This window comes from Sceloporus undulatus, chromosome 2 (genome assembly GCF_019175285.1).
Source record: "Sceloporus undulatus isolate JIND9_A2432 ecotype Alabama chromosome 2, SceUnd_v1.1, whole genome shotgun sequence".
Taxonomy (NCBI): Eukaryota; Metazoa; Chordata; class Lepidosauria; order Squamata; family Phrynosomatidae; genus Sceloporus; species Sceloporus undulatus.
In genome coordinates this window covers 251,429,513-251,446,880 of record NC_056523.1, presented here as the reverse complement: position 1 = coordinate 251,446,880, position 17,368 = coordinate 251,429,513, and the positions used below count along the sequence as shown (strand labels likewise).

Sequence of the window (17,368 nt, the reverse complement as noted above, 5' to 3'; positions counted from 1 at the left end):
TGAATAGTCAGCCACATGTTTAAATGAAAATGCAAGTTTAGTATCTCTTATCCAGAATTCCAAAATCATCCATGTGGGTTGCAGAGATAGTGACACCTTTGTTTTCTGATGGTTCAGTGTACACAGACTTTGTTTCATTCACAAAATTATTTAAAATATTATGCATAAAGTTAACCATAAGGCTATGTATATAAGGTGTATGTGAAACATAAATGAATTTCATGTTTAGACTTGGGTTCCATATCCAAGATCATTATTCATATAGAAATATACTTGTCCCTCCATATTCACTAGGGTTGGGGGCACAAGACCCCTGTGAATATAGAAAAAACTCAAATAACAAAAGAGGACACTTCTCTAGGAATCTGTAGGTCCTCCAGGTTAACTCTGGTCAACGTCCGACAGACACTGGCCATAGAACTGCACTGGAGGAGCTACAAATGTATTCTCTCTAGGAATCTCTAGGTCTTTCAGTGCAACTTCTAAACTTGACCATAGACTTGCACTGGAGGACCTAGATATTCCTAGAAAACACACTAATCAAATCCGTGAATTATCAAATCCACCAATATCAAAGCCACAAATATGGAGGGATGAATGTATTCCAAAATCTGAAATGGTTTTGGTCCCAAGCAACCTGTAATGCTTCCAGTGGATTGGGTCACTGAAAAACCTTTCAACACAACAGAGCTGATAAAACTGCTAACCTTTTCTGTAACAGGATGTCTTAATAAAGAAATGATTTATAATATCGTTTAGGCATTTCATATACTGTATCATAGAATCCTAGAGTTTTAAGGGCCATCCAGTCCTATCCCCCTGCCATGCAGGAACTCTCAATCAAAGCATCCCCGACAGATGGCCATCCAGCCTCTGTTTAAAGACCTCCAAAGAAGGAGACTCCACCAACTTCTGAGGGAGTGTGTTCCATTATTGAACAGCTCTTACTGTCAGGAATTTCTTCCTAATGTTTAGGTGGAATCTCTTTTCCTTTAGCTTTCTTCCATTGCTCCGTGTCCTATTCTCTGGCGCAGCAAAAAACAAGCTCGTGCCATTCTCAGTATGACATCCCTTTAAATGTTTAAACAGAGCTATCATATCAACTCTTAACCATCTTTTTCCAGGCTAAACATACCCAGCTCCCTAAGTCGTTCCTCATGAGGCATGGTTTCCAGACCCTTGACCATTTCAGTCACCCTCCTTTGGACATGCTCCAGCTTGTCAACATCCTTTTTGAATTGTGGCACCCAGAACTGGACACAGTATTTGAAATGTAGTTTTTAATTATATTGTTTTTGTTTTAAAGACACCAAGTAATGTATTTTATATTCCAAAACACATTAAGTACAACAAAATACCACAGATCCTTTAAAATTTGTTTCTCTAAGGGTTTTTCACATGAACATCAGTGCCACTCCTTTTTTTAGATGTGTCTGTTATCTGGCATGGCTTGCTTTGTGAGAACTGGAATTGCATGTGCTTGCATTTTTTCTGAACTGGAGATAGTGAAAACATGGTCCAGTAGTAAGGCATATGGAACCTAAAGTATGTTTCATATATAATTTCAACAGTAATGTAGTCTGCTCTGAGGTGAAGCATATGTATCAGTCTATTACATGATGAAGTTCACTACCAAATACAGCGCACCCGCTCCATACGCGGGTGTGCCATACACAGCTTCTACTTTACATGGAAGCTGTGCTGCAATACATGGAATGGCGCTCACGTGCCGCCACAAGCACGAGCCCCATTCTATTGAATGGGGTTTGAGTTTACACTGTATTTGCCTTACACCAGGGAGTTCTGGAACGGATCGCCACGTAAGGCAAGGCTGCACTGTATTGCAGACCAAGTATTGCTGCAAACAATAATGAAATATTTATATTTAGGCTGAGAGACATTGACATTATTTTCTTATGGTTAAATTTCATCATTTCTCTTACAGGAACTGGATTGCATAAAAATTATTGAAGAACTTGCAAGAGTACTCAAGAAACATTCAGGTGACATTTGCTGGAAATTTTATTTATTTATTTATTTATTTATTTATTTATTTATTTATATGCATGGACACATTATTTGTAAACATCAGCAAACATTGAGTTAGTGCAAGCTGAATGTTGTAGGATGAAGCCTAAATTACATTGGGGCACTTCTCATGATGCATTCATTTGATGCAGAATCCTAACTAAATACATATATATATATATATAAAAGGCAGATCCTCCTGACTGCAAAATGTGGTATGCTTATGGCCCTATCTTCAATGAGCTTATCTGTGTCCTTCAAAACTTCCCCATAGTAATACACAGAGCTTTGGCACCAAGGCGAGGATGATTAGGAGGAGGAGGAGGAGGAGGAAGTGCGTGGCCATTTTCAATATTTATTTTGTCCCTGTGTATTTTTTCTAACTTTGACTGCCAGGGCTCAATGCTCTGGAATTCTGGTGTCTGTGAGGCATTTGGCCTTCTCTGTCAGAGAGCTCTGGTGCCACAATAAACTACAATTCCCAGGATTCCATAGCACTGAGCCCTGGGAGTCCAAGCAGTGTGTTTTGGACACAGATATCCTCCAAATGAATCCAGTCCCTAGCTTTTATATATCTCTCACACACTGCAAGAATAACAACCCACTTTGAGACTGCTTTAACTCAATGGTAGGGAATCCTGGAATGCTAGTGTTTGGGTACTACAATTCCCAGGATTCCCCAGCACTGAGCAGTCTCAAACTGGACCATTTCCTCAATGTGGATGCACCTGGTGAGGAATTCTGGGCACTGCAGTTCAACTACGTTTGGAGGGTTATGGGACTCCCTGTCAGAGATAGCTCTGAGGCCACAGTGTACTACAATTCACAGCATTCCCCAGCACTAACCCAGGACAGTTAAGTCACTCTCGAACTGGATTACTTCCTCAGTGTGGATGCAGCTTTGGTGAGGAACCCTGGGCATTTCAGTCCAGCTATGTTTTATTTCTGCAGTGTATTTTGGACCAGAGACAAGGTGACCAGGCATCCTCCTCCTTTTCCAGGACATGTCCTCTTCTCTCAAATTTCAAAATGTCCTCCATTTGGATCATGCCTAAGAAACATGCATTTATATTAACATTTTAAAAAAATAATCAATTTTTTTGGCGTGTCCTCCATTTAGTAAAACTGTGCCCTACATTTGAAAATGTTGTCCTACATTTGTCCCGATTTGGAGGTCCTGGCTTATGGCAACCCTAGCCCCAATAAAATAATACGTAAATTATACATACAAACTTATTTTTGAAGTGAAATCAAATGGCAGCAGAATAAATATAGCTGGAAATGCAGTTTAGCTTTGTCTTCTCACAAAAGAAAAAGGTGCTCATTCTGAAGGAAGTGGTACAGATGGTGCAATAGGGAAAATGCAGAACAGAATAAGTAAAGAGGTAGTACAGGAATACCTAGTTAATCTAAATGAATTCAAGTCTCTAGAGCCAGATGAATTACATCCGAGGGTATTAAAAGAATTGGCAGAAGTAATATCAGAGCCACTTGCAATAATTTTTGAGAACTCCTGGAGAACAGAATAAGTCCCGGCAGACTCTAGGAGGGCAAATGTCCCCATCTTCAAAAAGTAAAAAAAGAGAACCCAAACAATTACCACCTGGTTAGCCCGATATCAGTACCAGGAAAGATTCTAAAGTAGCTCATTAAACAGAGAGCTCATTAAACAGAGACTCTGTAAGTACTTAGAAAGCAATGCCATAATAATAATGTCAACATGGGTTTCTCAAAAAAAAAAAAAAGGCATGCCAAACTAATCATATCCCCTTTTTTGATAAAATTACCAGCTTAGTAAATGAAGGGAATGCTGTGGATGTAGCATATCTTGATTTCAGTAAGGCCTTCGATGAGATCCCCCAAGATACTCTGGCAAACAGGCTAGTAAAATGTGGGCTAGGCAATGCAACTGTTATTTGGATTTGTAATTGGTTAAACAGCTGAACCAAAGCATGTTCAGCAATGGCTCCTCTTAATCCTGGAGTGGCCAGTGGGGTGCCACGGGGTTCTACCCTGGGCCCAGTGCTGTTCAACATCTTTATCAATGACTTGGATGATGGAATAGAGGACATGCTTATGAAATTTGCAGATGACACCAAAGCAAGAGGGGTAGCTAAAATGGTCTTAATAAATTAGAAAGCTGGGCCAAAATTAAAAAAATGAATTTCAGCAGGGGAAAATGTAAAGTACAACACTTAGGGCAAAAAAAAATAAAATGCACAGATATAGGATGGGGGATACCTGGCTTGACAACAGTACATGTGTACAGGAGCTAGGAGTCCTAGTAGACGACAAGTTGAACATGAGTCAACAGTGTGATGCGGCAGCTAAAAAGGCCAATGCAATTCTATGCTGCATCAATAGAAGTATAGTGTCTAGATCAAGGAGATAATAGTGTCATTCTATTCTGCTTTGGTCAGGGCTTACCTGGAATACTGTCCAGTTCTGGGCACCACAATTCAGAAAGGATGTTGACAAACTGGAGAGTGTCCGGAGAAAAGCAAATAAAATGATGAAGGAAACCATGCCCCTATGAGGAGGGACTTAGCTAACTGTGTGTGTTTAGCCTGGAGAAGAAATGGTAAAGAGGTGATATGATAGCCCTGTTTAAATATTTGAAGGGATGTCATATTGAGGATGGAGAAGCCTGTTTTCTGCTGCTCCAGGACAAGGAGCAATGGATGAAAGCTACAGGAAAAGAGATTCCACTTAAACATTAGGAGGAACTTCCAGACAGTAAGAGCTGTTTGACAGTGGAACACACTCCCTTGGAGTGTGGTAAGACCTTCTTCTTTGGAGGTTTTTAAACAGAGGCTGAATGGTCATCTGTCGGGTGCTTTGATTGTGTTTTCCTGCATGGCAGGGGGTTGGACTTGAAGGCCCTTGAAGTCTCTTCCAACTCTATGATTCTATGGTCTTTACATTCTGAATCCCCCAATATGATAATCAGTGACATCAAATAAGGTGCCCACAACTACTGACCTTTTTTGTTTGTTTGTTTGTTTTTGTTTTCTTTGCAATTTTCGTATTTGCATAGGTCTAAGAAATATCTTGCCCATTACAACTGCAAAAGTGCCTATTGTTAAGTTTTTTCATGTCCGGAGTGGTCTTGAAGTGGACATCAGCTTATATAATACCTTGGTAAGAGGACCTTCCAGTGACTTCAATGGCTTTGAAACATGCTATGCTTTTGCAGGTGAAGTTATTCAAAATGTGTCTTCTTTCTGTTGCATTCACATTCAGTCTCCTTGTTTCTTTACAGGCTCTCCATAACACAAGACTCTTATCCTGTTATGCAGCTATTGATTCCAGAGTAAAATATCTCTGTTATACAATGAAAGTATTTACTAAGGTATGGCAACATTCCTGATGCTGTGGGAGCAAAAATGACAGGTCAAATTTTGCAGCTAATTTCCTTCTCTCCTTTCAGATGTGTGACATTGGTGATGCATCTAGAGGTAGCCTCTCTTCTTATGCCTATACTCTTATGGTGCTCTATTTCCTTCAGCAGAGAAGCCCACCTGTCATTCCTGTCCTTCAGGAGGTACAGTATTTATTTAATACTGGTGCACTTGCATGTTTACTTTAAAAATCCAATTAATAGTCTTAAACTGTGCCCTAACAGTCAAATGTTTCTCTTTTTAGATCTACAAAGAACCAAAGAAACCTGAAATGCTGGTTGATGGTTGGAATGTCTATTTCTTTGACAGACTAGAGGAACTGGTGAGAAGGCTAATATTTAAAAAAATTATCTCATATAAAATCTTAGTTTACATTGCTGACATTTGCCTGAATAACAGAGTAAAATTGACCCAAAGTAGTGGGGGTGAAGGAGTGGGGACTTTGTTTCCAATCATCCTTAATTCTGAATGTATTATTCAACATAAATGAGGCAGTTACTTTGTGGTGCTTCATCCCCTATTAATTTTTCATAGATTGATTGTACATTGTGATTCGTTGGAGTCATTTTAAAAATGAGATACTGAGAATACTATGCCCTTAGGTCTTAAAAACCTAGTGGTCTCCTGAAAGGTGATGGTTAAAAAGACCTAGTGACCTCCTAAAATATTAAAATGGTTTATCTGTCTTTATGTCTGTTGATGCTTAGACCACAACTTGATTTTTCCATTTCTTATGAGAAAGGCCCATATAGAGTGATAGAACATGTGTTTTTATATATCTCTGTGTACAAATATATCATCACAAAGGCTGAATCCGCACTGCCTAAATGCCATAACACAATACAGTCCCTAGAATTCCATAGCATTGAGCCATGGCAATGAAAGTGGTGTCAAACCAGATTATTTCGGCACTGTGGATGCAGCCAAAGACTTTTGGAAGATCAGCAAGACCCTATTTGATAACAACTGGTTTTACAGGCCTGGATTGTGGTATATTTGTAGCAGTTAGAACTTTTCTTGGGTAAATCATCAAATAAATATGGAGTTGAATGCTTGTATGAGCATTTAGAGGGTAGGATTGAATCCAGTATCTTTGGAGCACGTATATTCTGTCGTTTCATGGTTTTACATAAGACCTAAGTTAAAAAAATAGCTGGACTATGGATTTGACAGAGTCTGCTAATAGATCCAGCTATATTGAAATAATTAAATAGCTGTTTACTTAATATTTTAATTTGAATAATCTGCAGTGTTAAACATCGAAGCAAAAAAAAAAAGTTATTTCTCACTTTCAGCCAGCAGTTTGGCCAGACTTTGGTAAAAATAAAGAATCTGTTGGTGAATTATGGTTGGGACTGCTGCGTTTTTATACTGAAGAATTTGATTTTAAAGAGCATGTTATTTGCATCCGAAGAAAAAGTTTGCTGACAACATTCAAGAAGCAGTGGACTTCAAAATACATAGTTATTGAAGGTATTTATCTAAAATCTGAGAGTATTATTGATGATTTAACAAAACCATGTTTACTGCAAGGACTAAGTCTGATTAAATGATTCACTGGTTATATTGGGATAGCAGCTTCAGTTAAAGTTGTTGCAGTTCCGCCACACATGAATAGGACAATATGCAGAAAACCATATATTCACTGACAGAGAAAATGGAAAGCTGCCTCTTCTGCATGGAAGCTCTCTGTCCATGGAGCCTCTCCTCTGTCACATGGAAACCCTCCATGGATGGATGGCTTCTTCAGACCTTTACTTTTCATGTATGTGAAGAGATGATGGAGGTGACAGAGCTAGCATATTCTTTGATGTATATATTTAATCTAAATGATGTAAGGCCTCAGTAAGGTAATAGTTTATGCACATTGGACTCAAACCCTTCAGAACTTTCTCTCTACCTGTGCCTCCTGAGCTATCAAGTGTTGCGCTTAATACTATGCTCAGTATTTAATGTTTTCATCTTCCTTATATATCCTGTCAACTTGATTTACATTCCTTCTTGTTGTCCCTTGTATAGACATAATCTTTTGAGTGTTGCTGACTAGTTAACAGGGAGCTGATAATGAAAGTGCTCCAATGATACCTAATCTTTAGTCCTGTAACTTTGTTCCCTCAGCCTCTACATTCCTAATCGACTGGCCAATTTGTATTGATGGTGGCGCAGTGGTTAAATGCCTGGACTGCAGCCACTTACTCACAAACCATAAGGTTGTGAGTTTAATACCAGCGAAAGGGCTCAAGCTTGACTCCGGCTTGCATCCTTACGAGGTCGCTAAAATGAGTACCCAAATTGTTGGGAGCAGTTAGCTTACAATTTGTAAACCGCTTAGGGAGTGCTTAAGTGCACTGATAAGCGGTATAGAAATGTAGTTGCTATTGCTATTCTTCCTTTGTTGGAATTGTACACGCTCCACACACACACACACACACACACACATCAAATCGTAATGGCAGTGAACTTTGCTGAAATAAAAGGTTCTGAAGTCTTTTTCACAGTACACAATAGTAGCACGTCAATACTACTTTAATTGCCATGGCAACATCCCATGGAATTCTGGAACTTTTAGTTTGGTGATGCAAGTGTTCTTGCAGAGATTTCTAGATATTTCATGAAACTACCAGTCTCAGAATTCCATAAAATGGAGCCATGGATGTTAAAGTTACATGTAACTTTGGAAGAGAACTAAATTTGCTATTCTTAATACTTTTTATTTATTTTCTAATTCTCAAAAATTGGGGTAGGAGGTAAAAGAAACTTTGAATATGGATTCTTCTTTAGAAAAGCATGTTAACTAGCATTCATTTGGGGTTTTAATTAATTGAAACAGTTTATTTCATAAGACCTGGGGTAGGTATTGAGATGGATTTTTTCTGAAGTCTCTAACATTCTTTTTTACAGATCCTTTTGATCTGAATCATAATCTTGGTGCTGGATTATCAAGAAAAAGTAAGATTCCTTGTTACAATTTTATGGAGAAAAATACCTGTATCAAGGTGTGTCCATTTCTCCATTTAGATGATTAATTACTTTTATTTCATTATTCTAGTGACTAACTTTATAATGAAGGCTTTTATCAATGGAAGGAGGGTATTTGGCACCCCAGTAAGAGGATTACCTAAAGAATATCCCTCAAAAATGGTGAGTATGTGAAAAATCTGCTGGAAATATTTTAATAGGAGGTTTTTGTCATATAGGCCCTATACAGACAGGCCAAAATAAAGCTGCTTCGAGTCACTTTGGAGGTATGCTGTTTAAATGATGCATGCGTACTAAGAGTCTTGAGGTTGCGCCAAAGCTGCGCTCTAGTCCTTAGGATTGGATCGTGGCTTTGGCGCAGCTTCCAAACTCTTAGTACACACGCATCATTTAAACAGCATACCTCCAAAGTGACCTGAAGCAGCTTTATTTTGGCCTGTCTGTGTGGGGCCATAGTTAATAAAGTATGCAGACATTTGCTTGCACATGCACTAAAGCAAAAATAAAAAATAAAAAAAATTACCTGTGTGTGTCTGACAACAATGCACCTCTGTTTAAAATATTATGCATTCTTGAAGTATTCATGGAGGTTCTGATGGCAACATTCTCTATGTTAAACATTATAATCTGTATAGATATTGTTTAGAAAAAAAATACAACTGCCACAAGGTTGCTGAACAATCCTTCCCACCGTCGCATTACATTTGTGTACTGTATTTGACTGATAGAAAGTGAAGCTTTGATATAATAGCTGTTCCCCCACACACACACACATATAATAGAATATGAGTATGTCATCTTGTTTATACAACTTTTATATCGTATTCTCTTGTTGATGCTCCTTCCCAGTGGTGTAATGTACTTGTCATAGATAGACCAGCACTTGTCATAGGTAGACCAGCTTTGCAGAAACTTAATCAAATATGAGCATTTGGATGTAAAAATAGTTTTAATAAGGGAAGACTCGGCAGGTGTGTCATTTTAATTTTGGGTGAGGGGGAGATACATCTGCAAGATTTTTCCTTGAGGTTATTTGCAAATGATCATTAGAGTGTGCATGTTTGTCCGAAGAAAGGAAAACCTGAATAGGTCTACACCTGGTATGGCGCCAGAGCTTCAATACTATAAATTTCTTTGCTGTTTCTTAAATTCTGTATGAAGTATTGAAAAAGAAATTGTTAACATCATTAACAGAGCTTCAGACAATTCTGGTCACTTACCCCCACACAAGTTAATATAGAACTGAAAGTGATATGATAAAGGAAATGATCAAGGGACTTGAGCAACTCCCAGCTGAGGAAAGGTCATATCATTACCCTTTGCTTAGAAGAAAGGAAAGTAGTATGGTGAGAACATAATGTAAAATTGTGCATAAGTTCTAATGTGGTGTGAATAAAGAGAATAGGGATAAACTCCTTCCCCCAGCATCTCACAAACCTATAACTTGGGGTCATCCACAGAAGCTGAATGGTGTGGGATTCACAACAGAACTTCCCTCAAAAATGCTTCTCCACACAACATACCATTTGTTGTTAAGTTGGCTACCACTGAATGTATTAATGCCCGCTAATTTGAGCAGCTTCCAAAGGGCTTTAGATAAAAATCACTGGAGAATGGGGCTAGGAGTGAGTTTCTATGGCTATATATTACTCCCAGTAACATAGAGCCAGTACAGACGGGCATTGAAAGCCACCTTGAAGGCGGTGTGGGGGCATGGCACACGCATGACACATGGCCCAATGCTGCCCAGAAGCCACCTGCCTGCCCACATGTGGGCCGGCTTCAGGGCACTCCGGTGGCAAAGTGTTTAGACACTGCACATTGCCTGAGCGCTGCGAAGCTGCAGCGGTGGCAAAAGGGGCACCCTTTTGCTGACTCAAAAAGGAGCGGCCTTCTGCCACCTCTTTGAGCCAGCAAATAGCTGGATTGGGGCTGCAGAATGTGATTGCCACAGCCTTGATCTGGCGTTCAGGGCCGTCTGTTTTGGCCCATAGGCAGTATGCTTCTATATATCAATTCCTGGGGAATATGTGTGAAGGTGCTATTTGATATGTCATTCATGAGGGTGTCCCACAGTTATTTGGCCAGTATGTGAACAGGATACTGGACTAAATAGGCCTTTGATCCAGCATGCCTTTTACTATATTCTGAATTAGTAGTGCTTTCTTATTTGCATAAGGCAGAATTAATTGCTCTCATATGGAATCAAATGCCATCTTTTTGTAATATTTTTTGTTAGGAATATTTTTTTGATCCTGAAGTATTGACAGAAGGAGAACTGGCTCCAAATGATAGATGCTGTAGAATTTGTGGTAAAATTGGACATTTCATGAAAGACTGTCCTATGAGGAGGAAGTAAGTACTATGCTTTCAAGTAAAAGAGTAGTCTTCCTTTGGTAGTACAGTGTACTTATGCATACATGTTGTCTGCAGTTTTCTAACCTGTTAGCAGTATTGATAACATTACATCTCCTCTGGGGCACTGTGGATGTAAGACATGCTGCTGTAGGAATTTTAAAGGATTAAGAATATGTGACTTTGAATATTTTGAAAATGTGATTCTGTTCTGTAGGAATTAAACTAAATCAATTTTATGTATAATATAATACGTCTTAATATATTACTTGCTTCATGCGTATCAGTTGTAGAATTCCTGGTGTTCATAACAAGACATATTTTATTTATAATTTAACCATATAGCCACAAAAACGCATGACTGTAGACCAATTTGCAAATAATAAAATCTAGAGGTGAGGACATAAGTAAAGAAGAAACAATAAATTAAAGTTGAAAAGGCTGATTCTGGCTACAAAAGAATAACAAATGAAATACACTTTTCCAGTTATTTCAAGACATCCAGTATAAGAAAGAGTGTGAGATTTAATATATCTTAAAGTTATTTCAGTGCATTGCTGTTCTTTTCTTCTTTCAAAAAAAGGATGACAGTAATTCATGTTTTTAGATTGAGAAGACGGCATGATAGTGAAGATCCTCAAAACCAAAGATACACAGAAAACAAAGAAAAAAGAAGTAGAGAGGAAAAGGACACCACAGTTAAAAGTACAGAAAAAGAAGTTTCACTAAAGGATGGGAAACTACAGATATGTATACTTAATAAAAACAAATTGTGCCGTGGAACATTGGAAACTGGAAAAGAAAAGACTCACAAGCAGCCGGTAGAGAAATGGAAGCGACAGGAAGAGAGAGATTTAAGAGAAAAGCGTTGTTTTATATGTGGAAGAGAGGGACACATTAAAAAAGAATGCCCACAACACAAAGGATCTGCAGGTATAGCATTTAGATAAAGTCCAAGACTAAAAGTGTGTACATGCTATTAAATATATTTTACAAAGTTAACTAGAAGATTATGTTCTGTTGTAATACATGAGTGCTGGATCCAGACTTGGATCTTGGACATGGAGTAGAATTCCATGACCAAGACATTTATCTCTGCGGGTGCAGGGAGGCTGTACACCCTCCCCTCCAAAAAACTGAGAAAAATAATACTGGTACAAGAATGCCTGGAATCTGACATTTATAATATTTTTTACTGTTCCAGCTCATAGGTTAAAAAGTTGCATTTCAAAACTCTTTAAGGATTTGTATTGCTGAATTTTTGCTGGGGTCTGCAGAATTTAGAAAAGCATAGTAGAATTGTATATTTTGTTTTTACATTTAAATTATAACAACTTTCCCTTTCTCAGGTGTTTTGAAGTTAGAAAGTCCATGTGGGTCCCCTTTATCCAGTGCTGTGAAATACTCTGGTCAACTAAATCAGGTAACTATCATGTTTCAATTTTTTAAAAAAGTTTTTATGTTCCAACTCTGTGATCCAGTTAATGTTAGGAAAATAGAACATTCAGTAAGACATAGCAAATGTTACGGTGCCACTGTTGCACCAAACATTAGGTAACTGCAAATGTTCACTCATGCTTTATCTATTTTTTAAGGGACTACTTCCACAGGAAGAAAAAAAGAAACAGAAAGGAAAAGTGTTCTTGAGTCCCCCGTCAGGTTTGTGAACTAGGTTTCATTCGGTACATAATTTGCACAAATGAAGGGATTTTTGCCAAGGTCAAGGTATCGTTGGATATATGTCCATAAGCAAAACCTTGCTGACCGATGACTGATCAGTCAGGAACTGTTCTTTTGTTTCATTGATTCAGCATTACACCCCTGAATAGGACATAAAAGTATAAAACACGGTGAGACAAGAAAACTAGCAGTTAAAGTAAATTTTAAAAATCTAAATATATATATTGGGGATCACAAAGGCCTTTACTAACCCTGAAAGGGTTTCAGCTTAGGCACCAGATGAACCTCCTTGGGAACAGAATTCCAGTGGCAGGGCACCAGAACCCAAAACAAACCTCCTTGTTATTCACTTGCCTCACTTCAGACCAGAAGTGGGCAAATGTGGCCAGTGAATCAAATTTTGTCTCTGAGGCCATTCTTGCAGCCCACAGGATCCCAGCCCACTCCCATCAGCAAAATGTCTATTTCTCCCTTCTGAAATTCTTCAAGATTTGTGTTTAAATGGCACAGGGACCCCAAACCCGGGGGAGGAGGGGGATCCCAAGATAAAACAAAGTAGATTTTGGCCTACTTACATCTATCTATCAGCCTGCCTACCTGTCTGTCTGTCTTATTAGGCATTTCTGGGTCTGCTTGGTAGTAAGTCATTGGGAATAAAAAGTGGTTTCTGTGCTGTTAGATGTTGTCTACCCCACCATTTGACTTTTCTTCAGTTCCTTACGTGCTATATTCACTCAGCATCAAAATATATTTCCAATAACAGTTACTCAGTTAGCATTCTAGAAGCTGCATTCGTTATTACATAGAATTTTTAAGGTTATTTTATGGAAAGTCTTATATATAATTCATTAAGGCCGGTTACAGACTGGCACTTTAGTGCGTGACGAGCACTAACCCTAGTGCGTGCTCGTCACGCACTAAACGGCAGTGGCCCTTCCATACAGCCGCCGCCATGAGGACGTCACGGCCGCGCCGCCTCTATACGGGGCGGCGCGGACATGACGTCCTCAATCCGCGGCAGGGCGCCTAGGGCGCCCTTTCCGCAGACCAGGAAGGAGCTCCGTTTCGGAGCTCCTTCCTGGTCTGCGGCGCCGCTTTGCTTCGCTGGGCGCAGCCTTCAGACAGTTGCACCCAGCGAAGCAAGGGAGAAAGGAGCCAAGCGGCCCCTTTCTCCCCCTCCCTGCCGCCGTGGGGTGTCCTTGGGGCTTGAAGCCCCAAGGACACACCTTTTCAGGCTGCGGGGAAGCAGCGTTTTTCTGCTTCCCCGCAGCCTGAGAAGCAGCGGATCGGGGCCTCAGCGGCTGCCGTTCTGACAGCTCAGGCCCCGATCCGGTGGGGAAAGGGGCGGGTGCAGCCCGCCTCAAAGAGGCAGTCTGTAACCCGCCTACAGTAGTTTTAAGAAGATTGCCAGAGAATTTATAATGGTAGCAAGATTACTTCTAGTGGTAAACCTGGGTCTAAGAGCACCTCCCATTGTAGAATCAAATCCTTCAGCAGGTGTACAACTCCCATCTTCTTGGACAGAAGAACCTTTCACTCACAAATGTTCCATCTTGTCAGAACTGGCATTTAGTTAGCTCTCATCCAACTCATTCTTTGAATGTCATAAAAGAGCAATCCACTTTACAGTTGGGGCATTGATTTAACACTTCTATTACTTTTTGTAGTTGTCTGACAGGAGTCAGCAACATGACCTAGGGGGCCAATTTTTTACCCCAGTAATAAGCCACGCAAACAAACTAGGCATAAGTGGGAATTATTTCAGAGTACTTTGGGTGCTGTGTTATAATTCAATTGCTGGTTGATGTTGCAAGCTATTGAAAGTTCTAAGATTCGGGGGGGGGGGGGGGGTTATACTTGTGCTATTTTTGGTGGCCAGAAAATTTTTGTTCTTTTTTTCAGCAGCTGGCAATCACTTCCCTGTTGCTTTTAAAAGAAATTTTGGGGCTGAAATGTTTAGGGGCAAAGCAGCACCCCTAAGGGCTGTTTGCAGTCACAAAAAAGAATTTGTCAGTCTTCTAAGAATGTTGGTCTTTGTTAGTCTGGGTGGGATAGGTGGAAACAGTTTCAGAGAAGCATGGGCCCACATGATTTCAACCTACTCTAACAGAACCAACAAGGCTGTGTTCTCTGTGCCATTTTTCTGGCATAATACATTTCTTAGGGCAACCTAGACAGTTTAAGGCACAGACCTTAAATTGGTTAAAATATATCTAGATACTCAGTCTGACACAGAAGTACCTACTCACTCCAGACATCTTGAACAAAAAAAAAGATGTTCATCTCATAGTTGCTGTTATTTTCAGATGATACTATCTGTCTAAATGCCAGAATTATCAAAGCCATAATAATGTTTGTGTGTGTGTGGTATTAGAACAGGGGTGCACAATTGACAGAGGCTAAGGGGCCACATTAGCCCTCCTGTATACCTGGTAGAGCAAAACATCCCTATACAAAAAATTATGGTTGCCCCAGAAGGCCCCCTTCTAGTGTGGGAGGCATTTTCACCACATTATTGTGTCCTCCTGAGCTATTTTAGGCCCAGGAGAGGCTTCTTACAATAGGAAGTAAACTGGAATAATCCCGGGGTCTCAAAAACCTGGCAAAAAAACCCTAGCAGGCTTTTTGGAACAAATACAACCCTGGGGGCCACTCCTTGCCTTCTAATCCTTGTATTAGAAGATTCCATATGATAAATAGATCCAATATCCCTGGCTCTAAAAGGACAGTGAAACATTGGCTATAGTGTCCCTGTGTGTCACAGAGGTGCTGAGTTGAAAAAACTGGACCATTCAAGAACCAAGCTCAGTTGCAGTATCACCAGAGTATACCTCTTATTTTCTAAGTGTCAGAGTAGGTCGGCATAAGAGGGAAATACATTAATGAAGATACGCTGTTGTTTGCAGAACAAGACCCAAATAGTGTGAGGGAAATCATAGGGAGATAGTGACCCGAAACAGACAGGCCAAATAAAGTGGGTTCAGGCTGCTTTGGGGGCATGACATTTAGAAACTGCATCAAGCTAGCAAGAGCCAACCCTTTCAGGAGTGGATTCAATCCACTCCCTGCTGGCTCTGGTTTGGAACAGTGGCGGCAGCCCATTTCGGGAGTGGGCCCTGTGGTCGCCTTAGGGTTGGAGCTGCTAGAGGCCACTCCTTCCGGGCCATCTGCTTCAGCCCAGTGTTGCAATAGTGGGTAATTTCATATATCCTTAAAATGCATTTAAATCATGACTGAATCACTTCCCAGTAAGGCAAATTATTGTGCCTTGGAATAGGAGACTTCTTCAATTCTGGACAAGAAGGTGTAACAGAAGGTACCAGACAGAATTTGTGGTGATGTGAAATTCACTCAGTCTTTACATGAGGCAGTACTGTTCAGAGTGGTGGCCCTGGATGCATTGGCTACTTGTAATTCAGAGAGGCCTAAGAGTTATCTGGCTGAGAATTCGAAATGCCCTTCCCTAAATTGCAAATCCCAGAATGCAACAGGAGGCAGCCAGAACAGTTAAAGTGGAATAGCAGCACTATAAGAGTGTAGTGCAGTAATCTAATTAGTGGACCTTGGAGCCCTTGGAATTGAACTCGCAACCTTGTGGCTGCAGTACCGGCATTTAACTACTGGCCACTGGGGCTCCCTGTGCCAGTGGGAACAGGTGTAGCCTTGGTGTCAGGCACATGGGGAAAAATGATCGGAAAGCTTGGGGAGAACTGGTCTAAGGAATATTTAATTCAAGATTGAAGTCAATCTTCACTAGAGCTGCATTTTTCCTCAGGGCTGCAGAATGGATTCCATTATTATAATGTATTTTTTTTAAAAAAAATACATATGTTCATTGGGGTTATGTTTATTTCTTCTTCTAGTTTTATTTACATATTTATTTGTGACCTTTTCTTCCCTTACCACAGGCAGCCTTACCAGTAAATATATGACTCAGGTAAAAGCTTCACAGAAGAGGCCCCATCAAGATTCATGAGAAACTGAAGCAATCTTTTAAGATGCAATACAGGCCGTCCATTTCCTTAAGAAATGTTTATTTTCTTTATAGCCTCTGGGTTCACAAAACAGCAGCACACTCTTCATCATAAGTTTAAAGAAAAACTTATTTTAATTAAATTGCTACAGTTGAAAAAGCAATGGATTTTAATGTTTCTTCATATCATGAATCCCTGCTCTTGCTATATTGGGCATTTTAATAGAAAACCATGTTTGTGTTTACTACATCAAACATGTAGATCAGGGATGTCCATAACTCAAACCACTTCTAAGTGTTTCTACATTCAGTCTGAAAGATTGATTGCACTTAAATGGTGTGCAAGCCAAATATAGTGTCACCTTCAAAATATTATTTTTGAAGGATAAAAGTGGTATTTATTAATTGATGAACATTTTCCTGATTCCTTGTGTGAAAAGTGTTTGATATGTCTGGACTGCTACTGCCGTATTTGCAAATATTTTAATTTGTGGGACACTAAAACATGGACATTTAGTGAAGTTCTAGATAAACTCTCTGGAAAAGCAATGCCATTGAGTGAATTCTTCCCTTCTGCTATTTTATATAATTGAAATGCTGCTGTGCTTGTGTACAGAGAAATGGAAAAGCCAGTTCCATTTGCTGCTGCTGCTGCTGCTGCTATGATTCTTTTCCCCATTGTCTACGACACTAAAGCAAAGTTCCTCTAAGGAATCAAAAGGTGTATTTGGCAGTTAAAATATCCATCTGCTTTTTTGAAAGGATAAAAATGATGATCTATGTGCTGGTGAAGGAGTTACTTTTGTACTTTCATGGAGGCTTAATGTCAGGATTTCCTGGAGATGGTACGGTAGACACTTTCCATGAAAAGTATACAGGAAAAAAAAGACCAAAAAAAGCCACTGTTATTTATGACATTGAAATAAAACAACCAAGTGGGGAAAAAATTAAA

At 39.6% G+C, this 17,368-nt stretch overlaps 1 protein-coding gene across 1 annotated transcript in view; it reads left to right on the top strand.

Annotated features, from left to right (window-relative positions):
* The window catches only part of TUT7 (terminal uridylyl transferase 7), a 45,679-nt gene extending 28,311 nt beyond the window's left edge, over window positions 1-17,368 (top strand). The window contains exons 16-28 of the mRNA XM_042449761.1: window positions 1,946-2,003; window positions 5,066-5,169; window positions 5,291-5,380; window positions 5,459-5,572; window positions 5,674-5,751; window positions 6,725-6,902; window positions 8,331-8,378; window positions 8,479-8,570; window positions 10,648-10,763; window positions 11,371-11,696; window positions 12,113-12,186; window positions 12,359-12,422; window positions 16,352-17,368. Of these exons, the coding sequence (XP_042305695.1) occupies window positions 1,946-2,003; window positions 5,066-5,169; window positions 5,291-5,380; window positions 5,459-5,572; window positions 5,674-5,751; window positions 6,725-6,902; window positions 8,331-8,378; window positions 8,479-8,570; window positions 10,648-10,763; window positions 11,371-11,696; window positions 12,113-12,186; window positions 12,359-12,422; window positions 16,352-16,419 (1,410 nt within the window). The 3' untranslated portion in view covers window positions 16,420-17,368. The remainder of the gene's footprint in view (window positions 1-1,945; window positions 2,004-5,065; window positions 5,170-5,290; window positions 5,381-5,458; window positions 5,573-5,673; window positions 5,752-6,724; window positions 6,903-8,330; window positions 8,379-8,478; window positions 8,571-10,647; window positions 10,764-11,370; window positions 11,697-12,112; window positions 12,187-12,358; window positions 12,423-16,351) is intronic.